This window comes from Echiichthys vipera (assembly GCF_963691815.1).
Source record: "Echiichthys vipera genome assembly, chromosome: 11".
NCBI lineage: Eukaryota > Metazoa > Chordata > Actinopteri > Perciformes > Trachinidae > Echiichthys > Echiichthys vipera.
The window spans coordinates 24076038-24101174 of NC_139836.1; the positions used below are offsets into that span (position 1 = coordinate 24076038).

Below are 25137 nucleotides of genomic sequence, written 5' to 3' on the forward strand. Positions count from 1 at the left end.
CACACACACACACACACAAACACACACACACACACCTCTTTCATAGCTTTCCACAGGCATGCAGTGATATCATAGCATCAGCTCTGAAAAGCACAACACACAGCACTTAGCCGAATTGGACTGAGTGGTGAGCAACGGCGTGGCACATCATATTCATTTATCCATCCAGCCTTCCCCCTTATTACTATCTCATCTAGAAGCTCTGAACAGACTGCAGTAAACGGATGAATGCGTGGATAGATGACTTCTTTCAGCCCACATCCACTGTTTGAAAAACTCTCCATAGCCCCTCCCCCCGTGTACATCAATTAACTTCTGCCTGCAGGAACAGAGACAAACAATACTTTACAATAAATGCAGATTGACTGAGCAGAGACCAAAAACATCATCTTGTGGTATGTTTACTCTGCTTTTGTTGAGATTGAAATTGTTGACACACATGGCTTCTCCTTCTAGTTGCACCAAACTACTTGTCAGGAAGGTACACACACACACGAAAAACAAAAGCCTCACCATTCACCAAATAAAACTGTCATTTACAGTATGCATGTCAAAGGTTATAACTGCCACTACCGGTCTTTAACTAGACAGTATGTCAGTCTGCAGCTCCATCAAAAGTCCCCTCGCATCAAGGACTATCAGAGAATGAGCAGAGTCAACAAAAGACAACGGCTGGCATGTACCGTTCTCCATCTGCTAATTGGAGTCGACCTGGCAACCTGCACTGTATGCATCGTAGGATCTTAGCATGACGAGTGGCTGATTGGACACAACTAGCACACACAGAGCAGCTTCTCAATTTAAAACAACTTTGTCATGAAGACATACAATTACAACACACAGCTAACCCCACAACACTGTCACAAAACAGTACATCGTCCATGTTTGTGACGTCAACACAATACAGGTGATTCTAAGGTACAGCATCAGCATGTTATCTACAACACATATAATATCTGTCACAACATTTGTGTTATTTAAGATTAAAAAAGAAACCAAATTGTCAAAATAATCATTTAAGACGCATAAATTAATCATTAGCTGGAGTTGAACTTTTTATGCCACACCAGGGCTGCACAGTATAAGGGAAATGTGTGCAATAACATTGATGAATATTACTTGTGAAAAATAAAACGGATATTTGAGTGTTTTTTCTTTCAGTGTACAGCTAAAATACAACAAAATGCTTGTTGAATAAAAACAAAACTGAAAGGAGATTATTTCCATCATTATTTTATAAAACAAATTGAACTGAACACAAAAGGCCCCATAAGAAAAAAGAATGTGAAGTGCAGTTTTGGAGAATGTCTTTTGTGTTATGATACAGTACAGTCTTTCGCAATGTGTTTATGTTGCAACCTGACATTGCGGTGACAATAAATTAATTAATTCAATTCCATTTAATTTGATCTATAGTGCCAAATCATAACAAAAGTTATCTCAGGACACTTTACAGACTAGGTAAAGACCACACTCTGACTTATTTATGATAAACATAGACCCAACAATTCCCCCGTAGAGTACGGTGGCAAACGAAAACCTTCCCTTTAACAGGCAGGAACGTCAGACAGACCCAGATCTGTGGAGGACGGACATCTGTCTGCACCGGTTGGGGAGGAAGAAGGAGAGAGAAAGAGAGAAAGGAGAAAAGACGGACAGATGGACAGAGAGAGACAAAGAGACACAAACACAGACACTTCCAGTAACTATAATAATATCTATAGTAATGTGAATATGACTTATATGTTGTGGTGGTGCTGCCAGAGTAATGCCATAGCGTGCAGCACTGTGCCACAACCCCTACCCAATAGATGGTGTGTTTTTATCTTTCCATTTTGTTTTGTTCTTTGAAATATGTACACACTTAAAGGTATGTATTGTATGAGAGTGCATCTATGTGGCTGAAGTGTGTGTGTGTGTGTTGTTGTTGTTGTACACATCTTTTCCTTTCGAGCAAAGCCATTAGATAACCTGGTGATTCCATTTGAAGCCTTTAGCGACTTTCCAGACAAGTCAATGAAAACACTGCTGTGAGCACGACTAAAAGCTTGGCTCTCAGCTTTGTTTCCTAACTTCACACACGCAACAACATTACACCAATACACACACACACACACACACACACACACACACACACACACACACACACACACACACACACACACACACACACACACACACACACACACACACACACACACACACACACACACACACACACACACACACACACACACACACACACACACACACACACACACACACACACACACACACACACACACACACACACACACACACACACACACACACACACACACACACACACACACACACACACACACACACACCAACCACTTCCGGACGCTCTAATTCCATGAATCCTCAGGAACAAACACACTGGATGAAACTGGGTGTGTCTCTGAACAAACAGCATCTTTGATGGTGATGCATTGAAACTGATATGGAGCTGAAAACATATGAAGGAAAGTTATTGGCAAAGAGCCAATCATAATCGCCGAGCCAAAGGTGACGCCCTGTAATAGCTTTTTTAAAGAGATACCAAAAACTTCCAAAAGCCAAAGATAGTCAGTTTACAATTGTGTAAGAAACGGGGAGGCTGAAAATCCTCACATTTGGAAGTTGGAACTAGCAAATGTTTTGCATTTTTTTCTTCATTATTCTATTAAACGATAACTTTTTTCAACTCTAATCATCAGTAACTTTATTAAAATGCCAATTTCAATGACCAATGAATTAAATGATCAAGTAAAACTAGGGCTGGGCAATCATTAAATATGATAATTTATTGTCTTTCAGTGGAATTGTATTGTGATGATATTTCGAGAAACTAAATGTTCCAGCACACACTCACACGCTCCCTGAAGAGGAAAGGAAAGTTATTGATAGTGAAAATATAATAATAAGTATATCATTTTTTTATTTTATTTTTAGACTTAAAGACTTAAAGGCATTACTCTGAGCTCAAGTATTTTGAGATTGTCATCATTTTTTAAATTTTATAGACAAATCAATTGACTGATTAATCACAAAATAAGCATTAGATTCATCTATAATTTTAATATATATTGTTATATTGCTTTATTATTAGTTGCATGTCATCTCAGGAGGATCAGTGTTTGGTTAGGGACATCTAATTTATAACTTCATCCCAAGAAAAGGAAGAAAACTGGATGAACAGAAACAAGAATGTGTGTGAGCATGTTGAAGACATTGCTGCAGGAGAATTACAGCGCGGTCGAGCTTGTTAAACACTGGAGGGTGATGTATTTCTCTCTGAGGGTATGACAGGATAAAAGGAAGACTAACTGATGTGAGATAAATGAATGACGGACTGATAGAAACCGAAACACAGACAGAGACTTTGGGTCAGTGTTGCCCAGAGAGCAGACACGACTATAAATAGATCCAATCCTCCTCCGGCTTACAGCCCTGAATCACAGTGACCTGGTCTGGCCTGCATCCCCAAGCAGAGAGGAAGAGACAGAATGAGACAGAAAGTGAGAGACAGGGGAGCAGAAACCGAGAGAGACTGACAGATGGAGGCGTACGGAGAAATGAGAAAGGCGTAGGCGGGTTTCTGACACTGATCCTTTCCACCTCCTGACACAGCTTCTTCCATCAACAGGTGACTCCAGTCAGATGTCCTGGTGCTTTGAAAGGTCAGTCCGGTGTCAGTGGGCCAATGCTGATGTCGCCTACTCAAGGCAACAGAGTAATGATGTACGAGGAGGATGGCGACAGAGCATATAATAAATGGATAAAGGTGGTGTTAACAATTTTATAATTCTGATAGCTGATACTTCTTTCATTCCCTATTATTTTGAATAATTAACTGATGAAGGTAGAAAAAAAATGCATGGTAATCTCTAGAAAACTGACAATCGATTGAAAGATTATCCACTTATAAATGCTTTGGTTTCTGGGTAGATGACAAGCTGCATACACATTAACTTGCTAAGTCCCTACAAAGAGAAAGAAAGCACAAATTACCCAGAAGTGCAGGAAGAAAATTGTACATTCACATTTTTATCTGTTATGGACTATGGCGATGTAACTTCTGTGCACTCTCCTTCCTCTACTCTTAAACCTCTCAATGCAGTCCATCATTCTGCTCTTAGTTTCATAACTGAGGATGGCTTTAGATGCATCACATCATTGTTTATTTTATGAGAACGTTGAGTGGCAGTCGTTATAGAGAAGTGAACAGCACTGTATTCTATGAATTTACAAAGCGCTTCTTGCACTTCTACCTGGGTATCTCGCATGTCTTTTTAACTATAGAGCACTTTCACACTGCACCAGGTCCAAGGACTATTTGCAAGTAAACACTGAAATTGGGAAAGTATTTTTTAAATACAATCTGCAAAAACTAAGGAAGTTTATCCCTTTAAATCCATTTAAGTCTCTTCTAACTGACAAAGAAGTGTAAATACAGGCATTTTCTTTGAATTGCTGTTCGCCCTTATGTTAATGTCCTTGGTCTATTTGTTGTACATTTTTCTGATATATGATGTCAACTTTCATGTGCTTGTATTTTTTTATATGTACTGTATTCAGGGCATCGTTGCAAAACAGATCTTTCTCTAAATGGCCTTCCCTATTCAAATAAAGGTTTCAGGGTCACGTGCCCCTTATGCCAGTTTGTGTGACGTCCCGCCTTCTTTAGCCTTCTAATGAAGCAAAAATAAACTTTATATTTCACAAGTATCGTTTTCTCAACATTTGAACCTGAAAGCAGCATCATTTCCCAGGGAAAAAGAGAACAATTGTCCTTTTTACCCTCAGATCTTTATGTCCTTGCGGTAGTGATAAGAGCCAGGGATGTTTGTGACACTCACACCACCTCAAACTGCACTGACAAGTCTGATCGATGGTTACATGATTCGCTACCGCGGGTTGCGTTTCACCAAAAGTTTAATCTGTTTCCCCTTTTTTTGGGGGGGGGGGGGGGGGGGGGGGCAGCCCCCACAATAGCCTGAACGCACTACCCCGATTCAAAAAGACTGGGAGGACTGCCTGATCTAGTGAGAATGCCCACTAGCACCCAATCCTCAAAACCACTCACCCTCTCCACACCTGACCAGCTACTCATTTCATCCATCCTCTGCAGTATGCTGATTAGACAGAGACAGACACCAGTTCTGCTCTACTGGACCCCAGACCTGGACCTAGTCCTGAGCTACAACTCAGCCAAGAGGAGGAAAAGACTAGAAGAAAGAAAAGAAACACAGCTAAGCCTACAGCCATGCTTGTGGCGCTGTGAGGCTGTACAGAGGTGCTTTAAGATGCTAACATCAGCATGCTTACAAGATAAATAGCTTTCAGTTTCCCTTTCTCCCTCTCTCTCTCTCCATGCTGATACCCTGTATTCATTACGCTCACAGGGGTACGCACAAGAGGCAGTGCTATCTCATGGCAAAAATAAGAACTGCAGCATTTTCCTATTTAAATTGTTCCCAACCTGCGGCCGCTCCCAGTCGTGACAAGTCGTGTGTTTACATTTTGAAAAGCGCTGTAGCTCAGGTTACACTCATGATTATGAGAACAGGACTGCTCAGTCAAAGTCCTTTCATGCATCTCTGTTCTCTAACTTAGGATGACAAACAACAGCGCATGAGTCTGTATGCGTTTGTTTGTGTTGAAAGATTTCAGAGTAAACCACAACATGTAGTGACACCCAGTGTTTCCTTCTTCTCCCACTTTCACCATAATGTCCTCTGTTCTGTTCTGTTGTTGTGTTAAGTTGAGCCATTAAAAAAAAGCTAAATCTGACCTGACATGCTGGCAGAGACCATTAACATCAGGATGCTGTGAAGGTTTCTGTTTGTCCCTGCCAGAACCCCTTATAGAATGTAGATGGAAACTTTCCCTCTGACCAACAGGATAGCAAATATGACTACAGCTTCACTTCCTTTAAACTGCTTCCTGTGGCAAGATAGCAGAAGGGGGTATGGATTCTTCTTTATGATCCAAAAAGCTGGGGGAGTGTACACTGTGTGAGGAAGGCAGCAGTAAAAGAAACACTCTTCAGTAGGAGGAAGGTATCACGGTGGAAAGAGGTTGTTTTGGGGGTCTTGACATTTGCCTGAAAGACTGCTGGTAGAGAACAAAAACACCATTGCCCAGTATTTTTTCTTGCGGACACCTGCTGCTAATGTACAACAGTAATGTGACCCACTCTTATACAGTAGCAGTAAAATGCCATTTTCAATGAATGATGTGTTCTGCACACTAGATAACATGGGTTATATGTCAGTGCTGTTATGGGATAATTAAGACATATGCTAGAGTACACAGGACAGAGCTGGAAAGGGCCGTTTCACCACATAACTAATATGTTGTCATTAGGCCATTATTGTCTAAAGGGGAAAACAGAGTAATGTTTTTAGGATAGGAAACACATAGTTGGACATGGCCACAGTACATTCCAAAACTCTTACTTTTATTAACATCCCCTTTCTTAAATAGGTGTATTAAAAAAAGATCCCTAATGTATTGGACATTCTGGAGTTTGAGGAAAAATAAAGTGACCCAAAGGGGAAATTTTGACCTTTCAGTAGGTCCTACGACCAACGCTAACAGACCAACTCTCCCCTACCAAAGAGGAAAAATACCTTATATAAAAAAGGTATTCTGATATTGGGTAGAACCCCTTTTTTACCCTCATATCATTCAATTCGAACTGAGAAAATCCTGGCATTAGCGCTGCATCATCGTCTCATCGTCCAGTGAGTGCAAACTATCATACTTAATGGGTCTTAATGTTCTTTTAAAATAATGGATCAGGAAAGCCCCTGCTGCTCTGATTCTCCGGCCAAACTCAGGCGCCTTTGTGCAGTTGCTCTACCGCACTGTTGTGACGAAAAGAGAGCTGAACCGGAATGCAAAGCTCTCTATCTACCGGTCAATCTTCCTTCCTACCCTCACCTGTGGTCATAAAAGCTGGGTCATGACCGAAAGAACGAGGTCACGGGTACAAGCGGCCGAAATGTGTTTCCTCAGGAGGGTGGCTGGAGTCTCCCTTAGAGAGAGGGGGAGAAGTTCAGCCATCCGTGAGGAACTCTGAGTAAAGCCGCTGCTCCTTTGCGTTGAAAGAAGCCAGTTGAGGTGGTCCGGGCATCTAGTAAGGATGCCCCCTGGGCATGTCCCAAGCACGTCCAGCTGGGAGGAGGCCTCGGGGAAGACCCAGGACTAGGTGGAGAGGTTAAATCTCCACACTGGCCTGGGAACACCTCGGGATCCCCCAGTTAGAGCTGGTTAATGTGGCCCGGGAAAGGGAAGTTTGGGGTCCCCTGCTAGAGCTGCTGCCCCCGTGACCCGACCCCGGATAAGCGGTTGAAGATGAGAAGATGAGATCAGGAAAGCAGAAGGATGTCTTGCATGTCAAAGTTTGACAGTCATTTCACTAGTGGAAGTGAAAACACTGACATCACAACATCCCCAAAAGGAATGACACATCTAAATATAGCAACGGCCTCCTGTGGTTTCTTACAGTGCTACAAGTCCTTTTTTCTCTTCCTGTTATTTCAACTACACCGTGGCTAAGCAAATACATCATGAGATTAAAAGGTAAATTAGATTTATCACAACTCCTCTGCCAGCTCAGCATTCCACATGTCACTGAGTGCATTTGAGAGCTTATCGGTACGACCCTGTTGCCAATTTAAATCAATGACTATACAGAGTTCATACAGTTGAGAAATTGACTTTGTAGCCTGTTTTACTGTAGCCAGAAGCATGTGATGTTGTGGAAGTGTTTTTTTACACACATTACATCATGTTGCAGCTTGGTATTTACAAAGAACGGGTAATTTAATTCACTAAAACTGTGCTATTTTTCAAGGATGGGGTCAAGGTTCCTTAAGCTTTCAATAATAATCATTACTTTTATGATAGAAATCATTTGGTAAGAACGGATTCAGAGGCTTCATGGCTCATTTCTTTATTTATAATGCCAAGGTTAATGAGCAGAACCTATTTACCCCAAAGTTTGAGAAAATCTCATTTAAAACAGGCTTTTATATCTAATTTCCCCTCTTTAACTACTGCTATTACTTCACTATGTTTTTTTACTTGGCTCTTATTAATAACCAACCATCGTTTGTTCGTGCTGGCCATATAAGAACACCGGCTTATACCGGAGAATTCACAGTGTTTCCTTTACTGCATTCTGGCTGGAGGAACATGAAAAAAAGTGCAATAATGACACCCAAATTAGTATTAAGAATAGATCTGGAGGCAAACACCGGCACTTAGGCTTGGGCGGTCTCACGGTATACAAGGGTATTATATTTTTATTAGATATTATATACAAATCCCAATGGTATTTGAGAGAGGGAGAGAAAGAAAAGGGGGAAGATACGGTGGACTATTGCACGCAGTGTTTCAATAAGTTATTAATAAGTACTCTGAACACTGCTTTGACACTTTTTGGGTTGTGTGGGTTGACTTGGGCATCACTACGGTGTGGCGTTCTGCCTTTCCGACATTCCCATTCACACAGACATCTCCTCTGCGTTGTTTTGGCTCTTTGACTACCTTGGCTGCCGGCTCATAGGTGCAACAGATCTGGCTCCGTACCTTTCACACAGACGGCAGGGCACATTAAAAGGTGCAACTGACCTGCAACGAACAGGCAGTGTTTTTCAAGTTTGAAATAAGCGTGTTTTCCGATGACTTAACAAGGCATGTTAAAAGAATGTAAGAATGTCTACTTTTGTCCTTTCTTGACAGTTTTTGAGGTAAACACAAAATAACATCATAAACCGTACACCCTGGTAAAATGTCAATATGGTATGAAGGTATGAAAAAGATCGATACCACCCACGTCAAGTGTCACCTTTACGCCAACACATAAATAACACTGCCCAGCCTTCATGTGTCAGAGTGCAGCCTTGACCCTCGCTTAGTGATAACTAATCACTGATGAGAGACTGCCCAGGGAGACATTCTTCAACCCTGACGATGACGGGGCCAGCTCTGAGAATTGATCACAAACACACACACACACACACACTGAATTATCTCTTGGTTATTCCCTGAGGCACAGGATAATGGCCTCCATTGTGTGTTGCCTGCCAGTCCTTTTTGTAAAACATGAAGCGACACATGAACACACATCCAGACTACAACACAAATTTGATGCAACCAGTAAAGCTGTGTAAAGAGTGACAGCTGATGTAGATCATGTCTGACAGCTGAGCGGTGAGTTGTACAGTCTGTATGAGTTAATCCTCCTCAAAAGCAAATAATGACATTATCTTTTTTTAGTTGCCCGGGTTGCTCTGCTATTCCTATCAAGCATCCACGATGTCTATTTTGTCCCTTTTGTTGGATATGCAAAGATCAGCCTAAACACACAGCATCGAACATTGTATGGGCTTGACTTGACTTGAGTTTTTTCTTTATTGCTGCACAGATTTAAATTGATTTTTCTGCTTACATACGCATCATATCATGGCCACTTGCCTTAAATGTTTGGCAAAAGTGATTAAAAGATTTTGACCTAAACCAAAGTTTGTGCAGTCTATCTGGAGGGATGGAACACAAAGACTTATATAACGTTATTTTTCATTTTATTGCAATACTGGATTAACTAAATACATACCAACCTGAACATAATACATCTACTTTTAGCCAATTAAGGAGAAAAATATGATGCATGTTCTTGTTTTCTAAAATAATCCTAGCTCTGGATCCTTGGAAAACATGCTGACATTAAACTCCCCTGTTGTTATGGCAGCTCTTTTTTTGGTATTTATAATCCACTGGTGATCAAGAGGAGGTTGTGCTTCATTCCACTACAGCCTTCACAAAACCTGCGTTCCCCACAACGGCGCAAGTGTGTCAAGGCAGCAGGCCCTGAATATGATTACTGTGAGAAGACTCTTATTATGAAATGCTGATTGTAACCTTGGAGGCAGACACAAACACACTGTTGTGTGCCAGTGAACAGGAGTACACACTTCAACCAAATGATGTAGCCGCACACTCGACTCCACTGAACACATTTATTGGGATACGACAAACTGATGTTATAGAGCAGGGACCTGAAGGCAGATTGCAATTGTAAAGGTGAAACTACTGACAGACGTAACTGACAACACACAGAAGAGAGCATCTGTGTGTGTGCGTGTGTGTGTGTGTGTGTGTGTGACAGTGGTCAGACAGCCTCTTCTTGGGAAAATAGCAGCCAGATCATGACAATGAAAGGTGAACAAATATTTACAGAGATCACCGTATTGTGTGTGCATGTGCTTGTGTATGTGTGTTTCTTTCATTTAGAGCCAAATTGGAACGTCAGTATCGTTTCCTGGTTCTGGTTATATTACAGTCAAAAGCATCCACCAGCTAAGTGACCAGATATGCAAAGTGACATGTTGTAGACCGAACAATCTGTTGTCTGGATAAATAACCATGTTTTAAAAAGTAGATTATTGAGTGAAATGAGAGCGAGGGAGGGATGTGGTGAAACAAATTAAATCAGGCAGCATGCTTTGGCAGCATCACAATAAATTAGACATTGAGGCAACCATAACCCCCACTCTGCACAAGATCTAAATTACGTTCGAGCAGATTTACTTTCTCCGTTTTTCACATAACTTAAAGAGCTTCAGATATTCAACACTGTCTCCAACCTCACTTCTCTGTTCAACAACTACACAGAAAGGCTAATGGCAGGTCAAAAACACTTGAAGAGCGCGGAAAACTAAGAAGCACCAAATGTGTATTAATCTGCAGCTGAAAACGAACTCCAATGAATACACAATTGACTCTGATTTGGGTAATATTTGCCCAAATCTACAGGGTCCAGTTGTTTAAGGAAATTACTTCATCTTTTTATTTTTAAAGATTTATGTATTCAGTGGGAACCATTGGGCTTGGAGAGTGCCACAGACAACGACAGGAAGTCAGAAAGTATTAAAGGGAGGGGAACTAGTCCCAAATATAGTGCTGATTTACGGTTTGCACTTCTTTAACACTGTCAGACTCACAATGGACAGTTTAAAAAGAAAGGATTCAAATCTGTGCTGCAGAACCAGGTATCATCTTTTTTTATTCCATGCATTATTTATCCTTATCATAACCTAGCACCTACATTACCCTGCTAGAATCAAGCAGCAATGAGAAGTGGGATACAGAGGTCTGATAAGCTCACTTCTTTGTTACTTCAACCCACCAGATTTCTTTTCATTTACAGACTTGTAGTCTTCAGCACCAACCAACGCTGACTCAAGTGACATCACATTGACGTCACAACTCCGTCTGGAGCAACAAAATGATTTATTTAACTTTTTTCTCCAGGTAAAGTACATCTCCCCCTACCTTTTCTCATGATAACACGATCTCACTCGAGAATCACGTTCACATGTCACACACTTATGACCTGCAGAGGCTGAGAGATACTTTTTACCATCACCATCTCTACCTCTCAACACCAATGATGATGATGACTGATGTAACTTCAATGTTTTCACATTAAAGCCCTCTAAATCAAACAAAAAGTCACATTTTTTTAGAGATATATTCTGGAAAAACCTAAATCTGTCTGGTTGACAGCCCGGAGTTCTGAATGGGTTTCCTCAGGCTTAAGGATCTGAGATTTACACGGTGAATCGGACGGCATACGTTAATATTCATTGTTCATGACACCCTGTGAATAAGGCGGCCGAGTTTATGTAATCTTGGCTGTCAGGTGTGAAGAATAGGGTGCACGAGAGATAGCTGTTACCATGGAGACGGGCGGCTTGATTGACAGCATGACAGTGAGTGTGTGATCACGAATGGATTATCCCCTGGCATGTCTGAAGAGCTTGAACACACACACACACACACTTTGTAATTTCAGGAATTTGTCTGTGATTGTTTTGAAATATCAAGAAAATGTATGTAGATTTATAAAAAAAGATGTACGATTCGAATATCTGATGAAAGTTGGGTTTTAAAAAAAAATAATAATAGTACTACATAGGTTTAAACAATCAGTTTGCTTTTAACTAATTACTTCCTTACTTACTTAATTCCCTAACCCTATACTTACTTATTTCTTGCCACCTTTCTTCAAGGTATGCCCCCTCTTGCTCGATTAGTCGACTAATCAGTCATTTTGGTCTAATTTGGCTAAGATTTATTTGGTTAAATAGTCCATTTTTATGCTTTTATCATGCTGAATAATTTATTTCCAGTAATCTTACCTGTGAACACACAACTTAAAGTGGTGCTTTTGCATGATTCTTTGTGTAGAAACTCAGTATTACAGTTTTATCCATCAATCAAATCAACTAAACAATTAGTCGACAAAATCATATGAGTGTTAGTAGACTTTCTTCAACTGGATGGCACTACTTCCTTCGCACCTTCCTTACTTCCATGCTTTGATACAACATTCATACCAGCCCGAACCAAACCAAGCCAAGATGATGTTTGAACCGCACCAAACAGGTAAGCTTATTCCTCATTGCATGGCTGTCCACGGCCAATAATAACCACACCTAGATTTAAGAGTACGGTCTGCGGTGAGAATGCAAAACAGATGTAGTGTTTAGGTGCATGTCCATATGGGTTACATACGGTTCTAAAGGTACAGTACCGAGAGTGTTTGATGGCATTTGTGCAAGTGTGAAACATGGCAGGGTAGAAATGATATGAGGCAAAGAAAGAAAAGCAAGAGGCACAAGGTGAATGTAGGTGAGCATTGCCAGCATGGTGTGATCTCATTGTCTCTCTCACATACACATACACACAAATACACACACAGACCAACACAGTCACAATATTATTGCTGGATGCCTCTCCCATGTGTGTGCCCTGCTTTGCCTTTTCAATATTCCAGCTGTCGCAATAAATAGCTTTTCTATTTAAATAACAGCATTACTTGACTGTTGGCAACTTACTAACCTGTAACGTGTAATTACTGCACCCATCTCACAACTAAATAGGAGTTTGAAGTAAGTGTGAGATCTTACACCTTGATATAAACACACAGTGCAACCAACCCCTTCAAAAATCATCACTTTGTAGTTGAAACCCGATGAAAGAGACTGGTGACAGAGAGCGACCTGGGAGTGAGCAGGTTTCTTGCACTAGATAAATGTTTGTCGGAGGTGTTGGAGCCAGAATACAATGGAAAGAAAAGTATGAGCATCTGCACACACCAGTCTGTGCGATGTTTAAGTCAAGGGGCATTCATCAAGCTCCACACATTAACAAATCTGCTGCCACTGAAGAGGGACATACAAACGAGATCTGCATGACTCACACACACTGACGTGACAGCAACTGACAAAGAAGGGAACACACACACACAGACGGACATGCATACACACACCTGAGCTTCTTTAATGTAATGTAGTCCTATGAAGTGTTGGCAGGCAGCCCTCTCTTTGACGCAAACTTGTTAAGTTTGTTAAGGAGGAGCACAGTGGAGCTGCAGCTTACAGTTAGAAATCAAGCAAACATCAAATTAAACCGTAACTATTTTTTTAACATATAAACTAATAGTTCAGGTAATTTTTTTAAGCAAAACGCCACATTCACTGGTTCCAGCTTCTCAAATCTATTGTCTAAGATATTAACATAAAACATAAAACATAGCAACTTAGCAACACAATAAAAAGATGATTAAAACAACAATTAGCTGCAGCCTTACTACTACTATTTTATTTACATTTCATATGTTTTTTTGAAGTCCTACTGCACTAGATTCACTTTCTTGTGGTAAGTGAATATCCTCTAAAGTAACTATCAGTATCCTGTGTCCCTGTCCAGCACGAGAATAGAGCAGAGAATTTCTTTATTGTCGTTGTTTTCAGGACTATATGGCAAATAAAAATTTTATTAAGGTTGGCTCCCACATGATGCCATATGCTTCTGACAGGGGATAATGATGAGCATAAGAGAGAAAAAAAGAGGGCAAGATGAATATGACGGGAAGAGAGTCCTGGAAAACACAGTGAACCTCAGGACACAAACAAACAAACACACACTGTTGTTTCAAAGCCTTGATAAGAAAAGAGGAAGGACTGCATGCTGTGACTAACATAATGCATGGGTTACAGTGCACTTTTTCTGCCCTGACCGTCTCACTCTCTCTTTCCATATTTACATCTTTCTCTTTCCATATACGTCTCTCTCGTTCTCTCCCTCTCATCAAATATTCACAGTTGGTCCCATTAAACATTCACCGCGCTGCGCTGCTACGTTTATCTGCCCTACGCCAATCAGCCTCCAGTGTGTGCACCAGAAGCCCACCAAAAGCCTGAGCACGAACACGCATGCACGCACGCATGCACGCACGCACGCACGCACGCACGCACGCACGCACGGCATGTGGCAGACTTGCAAAGAGGGGAGAGGAGATGACTAGAAAGAGAAGGAAGAAGTGGTAAAAGAGACAAAATAAGGAAGGAAATGTGGCTGAGGGAGACACAAGAAAAAATCAGATGTAGAAAGGAAACAGAGAAAAGGAGTCTGGAGGTCCACTCTTCAGCTCTTGTCCATGTTCAGTGAGAGCAGAGCAGCCCTGCACTTCAATAATTCAAGAGCAGGACAAGTGCTGCCAGCCTCCCCCCTCCTTCTCCCTCTCTTTTCCTGTGGCGTCACAAGGCTATACCTAATGACTGTGTAAAAATATGCACACTTCACACAATACGTGACACACAAGTGTGGCTATAAATAATAAGAAAAAAACAATGAATCAGATCAACAGTCTAGGTGTCTTCTAATGTTTCAGTCGTCCTTCTCACGATCTTCTGACGGAACGCATACGCTCCTAATTCGACCAATCCAGCGGTCTACACAGACCACATAACAGCTCGTGTTTCACTCACAGTATACACCTCAAGTCCATCTTCTTCCGTTTACTACAGTGGTTGTGTATTGGGCTCTGATAGTGCCAAAATGTGGTTGACCTACATCCAATACTGTGCCTGACTTCAATTAATTGATGTTCAATTAACTACTGAGAAAAGCGGCAATCTTTCACTTTGGAGAAGCTGGAAGGAGAGAGTTTGTGACATTTTCGTATTCCAGACTGAGCACCAACTTTGATTACAGACTGATTGTTAGTAAGCAAAGAAACAGCATTTCAAATGTGAGAATTTGCTGGTTTAAACTGAATATATTTAGATTTTGGATCATTAACCAGAAAAACCAATGCCATCTTGGGCTCTGGGAAGCTGTGATGGAGATTATTAATTTATGACATCTATATAGATCAAACTATTCATTGATTTGTTGAGAATCGAACAATGATGAAAATGATTGTTACAGACCCAAATAAATCCTTTCCCTTTCAAACGTACAGAGCACACCTGCAAGGAATCATAACATGGGGAAGATGTTAGGAAAGTGAGACCGTGTTCAGACACCCCTGCCTCAAACGATTGCTCCAGCAAAAAAAAAAAGTTGAACCAGGCTCAATTTTGCAGCACTGTATCTAGACATTGATTATGTTAGTCAATCATTTACGGAGAATTATATTAATATTACCGGCCTCCGAAGCTTGTGTTTTATCTTCTTACTGGTACCTGTAGCAACACGCTTCCAACACAGTCCCCTGCGGCACTGTCAATTTTGGCGCCGCTGAGGACGGGTCTAATTGCTGGCTCACAGCTTCAGTGGCTAAAAACTAACAGGAATGATTCAGATGTACAGAGTGAATCCTGCAACTGAAACCTAAAACCAACTGAGCAGGTATTCAACCGGCTTTAGTCCACACATAAAGGATGCCTTGAGTTTTAGACACCCAAGGATTTAAAAATAACACACAGTATTGTTTGGTTAAAGTGAGAAGTGCCAGTATACAACAAAGCTGGGGCATGTATATATTTTCCAAAATAAATCTGGTAACTGTGTACATTTTCTGAGGTGATCACAGTCACAGTAGTCACCACACTAAAGGCCAGCACTTGATGAATGATTTTGACAAATTCAAAGCCGAATAATCTAGACTTTCATTGTTAAAGGCTACCATAGACGGAAAGACATAGTTTGGGCTATAGTGTACCCAGATCTTAATTCTATGTTGCTCTCATGGGCTTCACAGAGCTTTATAGTGTAATTAGCTCATTGTTTCCCTGTGCAGCTTCACTGTTCTGGTTCATTCTCACTGCTCTTTTGTGTATTATATGGCCACCGTAGGCAGCTCTTTTTTAAACCCCCACTGAAAACTACCTGTTTAGACTGGCTGATTAAAACAGTGGAGAATGTAGCAGCTTGAGCGCCAGATATTTCCCAAAGGAGTTGGTTGAGACCATAAAAAAGTAAAAAGTGAGTGAATATTGGACTAATTTTCACAGGGTGGCCAGAAACAGTACTCCAAATAAATGGAAATGAAATCCCCACTACATCATTGAATTTCTTTAAAGTTTCAGCCCGATGTGAGTTAGTGTTGTAAACATTTACTTGCTTTTGTTCCATTTACCATAACACGTATTAAAAGATTTACAGGAAAATCATCAGCGGACGCAGTGAAAGCAGAAGATGTGGCGAGGTGTAGATGACAGTCCGCTCCATAAATGGAAAGCTGCGGACGAAAGCTGAGTGGGCAAGTGCTGACTTGCTAATATATGTGTAGATATGGAAAGTTAGGTTTTCACAAAATGAGTTAAGCTACTGTAAGGAACATTCTGTCAGAAAAGAGATATGAAAATATCTTCCAAACTTAAAATCTAACCACTGACTTCTTGTGCTTTATCTTTGTACAAACTGGATTCAACCCTCAACACTTAGCGAAGTCGTAGCTCATCACAAAAGCCACAGAAAGGACTGTATCACTGTCTCTCCTTTTCATCTGTGTGCACAAAAGCATGTGAGAGCCCTCCACCGCTAAACTTAAAGTAACACAAGCATATGAGCCCACTTCCCTTCTAACTTCTGCTTCCCACGATGTTTATCAGGCCGCCTCTGCTGCTTCAGGCCAACAACAATTATCATTATCAACTTCTGTAAACTGATGATAAAGTCACTTGTGAAATAAAGTTTCATACTATCAGTTGCCTTGGACTGCAGGAGCATTTACACATCTGAGTAGCCAAAGTATACAAAGTATAAAAACATCAATTTGCAGTTTTGCGGGAGTTTATGTGCAGGACCCTTTCTTGTTTCTAAGCAGTTGCCAAGCAACCAGCAGAGACTTGCGGAGAAATAACCCAGAAAAACGGGAAATTGGCGTTTTTACATTCCGTTTTTGTGCAGATTAAATATATTAGATATTACATGTTGATTAGTGAGCTTTAAGGGTGCTGGTAGGGCTATACTGTTACTTCAGACTAGCTCTATGTCCCCGCTTGCAGTATAAATGCTAAGCTAGCTGGCTGTGGGCTGTTCACTTATCTGACTGTCAGAAAGTGAATGAGCTTATTTCCCTTGAAGGGATACTTCACCCATTTTAATCCAGGTCTATGTCATGCTAATGTAGGCATTGTGTAAAGATGAATGGTGTTTGGTCTGTCTCTGTAGTGGAAGTTACAGAAGAACAGAGCATCCGAGATCCGTCGAAACCCCCCGAATAACGTGTTTTAGGAAAACCCTAACAGCATTCATCTTAACACAATGCCTAAATTGCCTTGACACAGACCTGGATTAGAATAAATTGATTTTAAAGATAAAATAGCTACTATGAAGGTTCATTAACCAGGAGCTACACTCACCGGCCACTTTATTATTAGGTGCACATGTCCAATTGCTCGTAACACAAATTTCTAACCAGCCAATCACATGGCAGCAACTCAATGCATTCAGGAATGTAGAAATGGTCAAGAACGATTTGCCGCAGTTCAAACCGAGCATCAGAATGGGAAAGAAAGGTGGTTTAAGTGACTTTGAACGTGGCATGGTTGTTGGTGCCAAACGGAAGAATGGCCAGACTGGTTGGAGCTGACAGAAAGGCAACAGTAACTCAAATAACCACTGGTTACAACAGAGGAATGTAGGAAAGCATCTGTGAACACACAACACAACCTACTTTCTAGCAGACAGGGAACAGCAGCAGAAGACCACACTGACACTTTATTAAGCACCAGGTATGCCTAATAAAGTGGCCTGTAAGAGTATATTCATAATAAAAAAATATGACAGGTGACATTTAAATTAAATAGTTCATAAATGAAGCTTGTTCTTATTAATGTGCACCTTTGTCGACATGTATGATTGTCAGTGAAAGTGACAGACCACGTGTGCATGTGTGAGCATCTGCTTGAGTGAGTGTGCACATGCATGTGACGCCACATGACCCAGCCATAATCGCTGAACTCACCACCCGCCAATGTGCCTTCCCCGAGCCACAGAGAATAGGGCTTAATCCTACCTATGCACACTCACACATGAACACACACCTTGTAAGTACAAGCGATGCTACAAATGTGTCCGTATGTTTGCAAACGCTAACAAGGAACACACAAGCAGAGATCAGAAATACGTGCACTATGTGTGGATTAGTTCATTTGCAGCCATGAAAAGTGCAAAAGAGCAAGGACCTCCAGTTGCTGCAGTACTGCTAGCAGCAGGACCATGTGTGTGCTGGGCAGCCCTGATGTATTAAAAGAGAAAATTCTCCACCTTTTATGTGGACATCTCATTAGTGCTGATGGTATATGTCATCCATTGAAGAAATAATTCCCCAGTATGTGCTATATTGAAAGAACGCCTGTCTCTCTTGCTGGTGGAGCTGTGCCAGCTGTGCCTAGATGTACCAGGATGCATTGCATTGGAGCGGCAAGTCTTTCACCCAACCAAGACTCGTAAGACACACTTTATTCTAATTGGACAGCTATAAAATAACACTAATAATTCCTTAATTCACTGGGTAAGATGTAAAAATACGCTGCCGGCTCCCCACGCAGTTTCCCCCTGCTGTCTCTCTCTGCCGTTCTGGCTTCCCATGAACAGTTTCCCTTGGAGCAGCTACCCGTGGAGCAGGTACCCGGTAAACAGTGGCTTGTTAATGGCTCTCACTTCTTCTTGAGAGGCAGACCATTACATTAGCAATATAATGTAACAAAAATCACAGAAAGATCACCCATTTGGTCTTTTAACCCTATTCTTTTCACACTATCTCCCTAATTCAAGTAGATATTGGGGGCAGTGGTGGCCTAAAGAAGCAAGCTTGTGACCGGAGGGTTGCCGGTTCAATCCCCGGGACTGGTAGGATAAATCTTACCACCACTAAGGTGCCCTTAAGCAAGGCCCATAACCCCTGAACCGCCCCAGTGGAGCCAGCTTCCAGGTGTGAATGTGTAACTGTGTGAATGAGAAAGAGAGCATTGCTCTCAGTGTTCTCCCTCTGAATAAAATAAAGGTTAAAAAAAAAAAAAAAAACTCTGCAGAAGAACACTTTGATGTTTGTTTGTATGGATGGAGCAACATAACCTCAATAAACAGCCAGCCGTTTAGCCAGATTACCAAAACCACTTTATTTGGAGGTAGAGCATATTATATATGAGGCTTACCACAACTGACTGTTTAAGGATTTTATCATATGCTTAGCTCTGGCACTCAAATGTAATGGAAGCACATACTGTGGATGATGGAAAACTGTACATGTGCAAAGCTACGGAAAGTATGTGTCGCCCAGTAAACTGTGATGGATTGGGTAATAATTGTACATTGGCCTTTGTTTTCCACTTCACTCAAATCCAGCCTGGGAATTTGTTTAAAGCTTGTCCGATCATCTGACTGCTCGTCTTTCTTGCTTCATTGGACTTCCTTTTAGCAATGTTGCTTCGGTCACAGATCTCAGCGATTAGCTTGGTGAGTACAAGGTTATCATGACCTAATGAAACATGATCTTAACTATGAAAATAAGACTTAAAAGGTGGGGTCTGCCATTCTGAACAAACCCAAACAAATGCATCTCTCATCAGTGCTGCTTCAGAACATTAGCCAGATTCATCGTACCTCTCATTCTCACTGACTTTCTCTAACACATCCATGGCATTTCCCCTGTCCTGTGCATGAGAGCAAACGGAAGTAGTGTTTGTTTCCTATTTACAGAGCCTGGGCTCAAAAGGACGCCTGTCCCAGCGATACATTTCTTTCACTTCTATAGGCAAAGTGTGTGTGTGTGTGTGTGCGTCTGTAGGTGTGTGCGTGTGTGCGTGTGTGCGTGTGTGTGTGTGTGTGTGTGTGTGTGTCAATGACAGCACCAGCACATTTCAGCTCTGATTAAGGGCACATTGAAGACTAATGTGTGTATTTCACAATGTGAAACTGTCTACAGACAGGCCTTGCACACTTATAGTTAAGTGTGAGAACCGTTAAGTAGGTGAGAAAAGTGTGCAACTGTGCTTTAAGTGAAAAGAAAAAAACTGTCGTCTATGTGTGCGTGCATGTGTGTTTGTGCGGTGACTGTGACCAAGACCCACACTCACACAGAATATGTTCTCTCTGCCAGACAGCCTATGGTATGAAGAGTTTCACCCCTGCTGTTGCCGGGTTACTAGCTCCGGACCACTGCCAATATAGCCCTCCCCACAGACACACACACACACACACACAGAGTCAGAGGGGGAGCAATTCAGTCTGCGTCCCCTGGGAAAAGAGCAGCCCAATCAGTCTAGAGCTGGCCCTGATCTGCACTCCGTGTCATCGCTCAACCTTTGGTGCAACATTTTTGGCGCTTACACACGCACACACTGTCTCTGCAGCATGCACACGCACAAAAACAAGACAAAAAGAGATGCGGTGAAAGATCAGTGTGCAGACACACATGACAACCAAAACAATCAACAGACAGAAGAGCTTGGCTTCAGCTATATGGCAGAGGAACGCCATGAGACTCACACAGAGCAAAAATGACAACAAATCTGCAAGAAAAAACCACACACACACACACACGCACGCACGCACGCACGCACACGCACACGCACGCAAATTACCAAACTAGCTAAACTACTTTATTAATAGGTCAAAACAAAACAGAGAGCACCTGAAATGTAAATGATATGTTAGCTTGACACTCACTCTTGCTCTCTCTGAAATTACCTGTGATTGGCCAAAGTCTCCTATCAGAGGCTACATTTTCTAAAGCCTGAAAACAGAGCCAAGCAGGGGTTCAGAAGTCTAGTTTTCTCTCAGAATACATCTCATGGGGGAATGTTGGGTCTCTGTAAATCATAAATAAATCATAGTGTGGTCTAGATCTACTCTATATTGAAAGGGTCTTGAGATAACTTGTGATAGGATTATGCATTATAAATAAAGTTGGATTTTATGTCCAACAACACCAATGTTTCAATAATCAGGATTGTCTGCCATACTGATATTAAAAAAAATGCATAACCTGCTCATAGAACACGCTGCATAATCAAGCGCTTCCTAACCTAACAGCCAGCCACCAGGGGGCGACTGAGACGTTTGGGCTTCACTTTTGGGGAGCTGTCATGCCACTGCGCACACACCCTGCAGCACAAGCCTGTGGAAAACATTACAGCACATAATGAAAAACTAGTCACCTTTGGGTGCGTTTTTATCTGTTCAGCTACTCGGAGATGCACTGCGATTAAGGCCCAGGCCTAATTTAATGCAAATATTTGCACATTAGCAGAAATGCAGCACAACATGGAAGTGAAAGCAGTGCTTAGTTTATTTAATTGTGAAAGTGTAATACACATTTTTTGTCCTTAAAGAAATCGTAGAATAATCGTGAGAAAAAAGCCCTGTCATAACCAATTCAATGCACGGCCAAAACTATTAAAGTAGGACCCCAGAACTTTCCTCTATGTCATCCCACGAGCTGCTGTAAGAGTTGAGGATATTTTAGGCTAAAGGTCAAGCTGGTGTGAGAGACCAATGGTAACCATAACAAACCAAAAATGGTTGCAGACAACTGCCAAAGCCCACTAAACCTCACTGTACAACTTGAACCGCAGCAGCTCAGCGCTGCCAAGTGGCCTCCAGCTCTTCAGGAATCTCCGCTGACAGCGGTAGGAGGACAGAGCGCCCGGATTGCTGCCCTTTAGGAAATAAACTAACAATCACGCAGCTGAACTGACAGCAGCGTGGACAGCAGACGACCATTGTCAGCTTTCGGTTTGCATAAATTCACGTTGACTGTAATGCCGAGCTACACAATCGATCTCCGCTGTACTTACCTCTGGCTGAAAGCTTTTTTGTGTTGATAATTTTAGCAGCATACTCCTGGCCGGTGGACTTCTTGACGCATCGGCGGACTACTGAGAAGGCACCCCTGGAGCAGGAAGAAAATCGGTGACGGATCAGTGAAACCATTTCAAACATAACAAAAACTCTCTACCAGGAGAAAGTGCATGAACTTGTCCCACACTGAGGGCATGCGTGAATCACATACACTCAAAGAGAGGGTAAAAGAAGCCACATGCATGATTAATATAGTCTGATATTCTGTGTATGAGATGTGAGAAAAGGTCCTGGCTACTGGTGCGTGACAAGGGTGGGAGAGGGGGGGGGGGGGGGGTGTTTGATTGTGAAAAGACCCTGTCATTATCTCACATGAGGAAAGTGAGTACAGGAGAACGCAGCCACTGAAAGGCACAATTAACATTGACCCGTCTTCTCTGCCCGGTTGCATGTTTGCACGGACGCCTCCTTTAAACTCATGCCGTCTGCTGCGTTGGAAGGTGGAGCGGCTCTATTAGCCACACGCAGAGATTAGACGTTACAAAGTGGCTTGGTTGCGAGGCTTTGCACTGTAACCGCGTGTCCTTTTAATGCCTTTACCCTGAATCCTATAAATGCGTGATGCGCACAGCCAAAAATGTGCATCCGCCATAGTGTTGTTTGCAGCAAAGCCTTGTCCTGTGCTTTTTTAATACATATACAGTAGCCCCGCAGTCTGCTCAGACATGCACAAAAACACAGCTGAATGATTGAACGGGTGCGCGAGGACGCCACTCGGCAACGGGCGCGTGCAAACGAGTTTCGACGCGTGCTACCTGCGGATAGATTGACAAACAAGTTGGTGTCATACGCGGATGTTTCGCACCTTAGCGTAACAAGGAGAGCCACAGCGGTGCGATACACGTTTAAAAACACATTCAAGCCCCTGTGGTGCTAACACGAAGCCGCCTACAGCTTATGGTTGCTTAGGTGGTTCCCGTTCCCTTCCCTGTTTTTTTGACAGCCCCTCTCCTGCCTTGTCAACACCGAAGTAAACGCGCACAATAGCAGCATCAGCAGAGGCGAAAAACGTGCAAACACACACACGGACGGACACGCACACACACGGACACAGTGAATGCAACAAGAGCTGCTGCAGCGGCGGTGACGGTCGCTTACTTTCCGAGTTCCTCGTACAGCTGATATTCGTCTGTGAACCTGGTGGAGGTTACAACTGTAGCCATGTTGACTGGAGTGGAGGGGAGAGAGGGGGGAGAATCGCCTCGCGCTTCAGTGGCCGCCTCGCGCAGGTTTTCGGGAGAAGAACTCGTGAAGGCAGAGAGGGGGGAAGAGAGGCTCGAGCTCAAAGAGAGGAGCAGGGAGTGGGAGGGGAGAGGGAGAGAGAGAGGGAGGGAGCGAGAGAGAAAGAGAGAGAGAGAGAGAGAGAGGGAGGGGGAGAGAGGAGCTGTAGTAACAAAGATCCTCTATTGAGATGATGGGACACTCTGTATGGAGGACTAAACATGACTTCAGTCTCAATAAATAAATACAGAAATAGTTGCTGAAATAAAAAAATAAAAAATAAAATGATAAATACATGTATACATAGATGAACAAATAAATACATACATAAATAAATGTAAAAATAAATGCTATAATACACAAATAAATAAACAAATAAATACATTTATTTCTACAATTTTGTTCATCTATATGTATATATTTATGTCTTTCTGTGTCCATATGTTTATGAGATAGGAGGTCCCGTTTATGCATGCATTTATATATTTATTTATTTCTGAATTTATTCATTTATGCATTTTTTATGCATTATTTGTTTATTCCTTTATTCATTTTTACATTTATTTATGCATTATTTGTTTATTCCTTTATTTATTTTTACATTTATTTATGCATTCATGTATTCGTTTTTTGAGACTTAAGTCATGCTCAGTCCTGCAAATCTGAGTTTTGAAAATAAAAATAAATTAAAATTAAAAGTGGTTTGCAAAAGTTGGCGTTAACCATCTAATAGGGCTTCGGTTCGGAGAGTGATTTTCCCAATTCATTTACTCCATTGACGTTTCAGAAAATCCTTATATGAAGAGTTTTAAGCCCAGAACCCAGCAAAACCAGCTATGAGATGAATTGTGACCATAAAACATTCGGAGCTAAAACAAATTTGGGAAACGGATGAAAAGTCACAAGACTGAGATGAGAGATGTCGCCATTTACGCTTAGGATTGTGGTTAGTGTCCAACTTCTCCATGAGAACACCAATAAAACATGTTTTTCTTAAAACAAGCCTAATATCGTACAGACTTGTGGCTTCTACAGGAGCATAAACCATGGTTTCACAATCTCATAGCTTGTGGTAAGTCTACATTTAATGGTTAGGCTATTATAGCTAATAATGAAAAGGTGCGTGCAGAGTGCATCTTTGCTTTGTACATAAACGTATTTGTGTTAAAGGTACAATTTGGGGTCAAGGGTCTGTAAGGGGAATGATGTTTGATCATCAACATATAAACTTCCATTGTGATTCCTGAACAATGCAATCTTTGATTGAATGAATCTTGGCCCGATTATGTCATCAGAAGAATTTGACTTGTGAGCTGTTTGTCTCGAGAACAAACTTGGACCTGAGGGGAAAGAACAAGCACGGGTATAAATAGAGATAACAGCCTCCCATCAGTGTACATAGTAGAAACTAACCTTTGTCTTGTTTACCATGCTCTGACCATTAAAACTGTGACTGACTCCAGGGGTATTTGGTCATAAACCAAAGTATTGAACAAATAAAAACGTTGACCTTATGGGGACGCTGGGAAACTTTGAGGGATCACCAAAGTTATTACATTTCATCCTGAAGGGAACATAAATGTCTGTACCAAATGTCACGACAATTCATCCAATAGTGGTGGAGGTATTTCAGTCTGGACCAAAGTGGTGGAATGGCATGGACATCCCTGGAGCAATGCTCACATGTCATGAGGATCCTGGCCAAACAATTCACAATATTATTCATATATAATAATG

At 41.7% G+C, this 25137-nt stretch overlaps 1 protein-coding gene across 9 annotated transcripts in view; it reads right to left on the bottom strand.

The window, feature by feature from the left end:
• LOC310953828 (calcium/calmodulin-dependent protein kinase type II subunit gamma) overlaps positions 1–23463 on the bottom strand; it is a 62839-nt gene extending 39376 nt beyond the window's left edge. For all 9 annotated transcript variants that reach the window (XM_083923053.1, XM_083923048.1, XM_083923052.1 and 6 more), the window contains exons 1-2: positions 23278–23463; positions 22116–22210 (exon numbers count right to left, since the gene is read on the bottom strand). In XM_083923053.1, coding sequence (XP_083779179.1) covers positions 22116–22210; positions 23278–23342 — 160 coding nt within the window. In that variant the 5' untranslated portion in view covers positions 23343–23463. The remainder of the gene's footprint in view (positions 1–22115; positions 22211–23277) is intronic.
• Positions 23464–25137: the final 1674 nt, after the last annotated feature.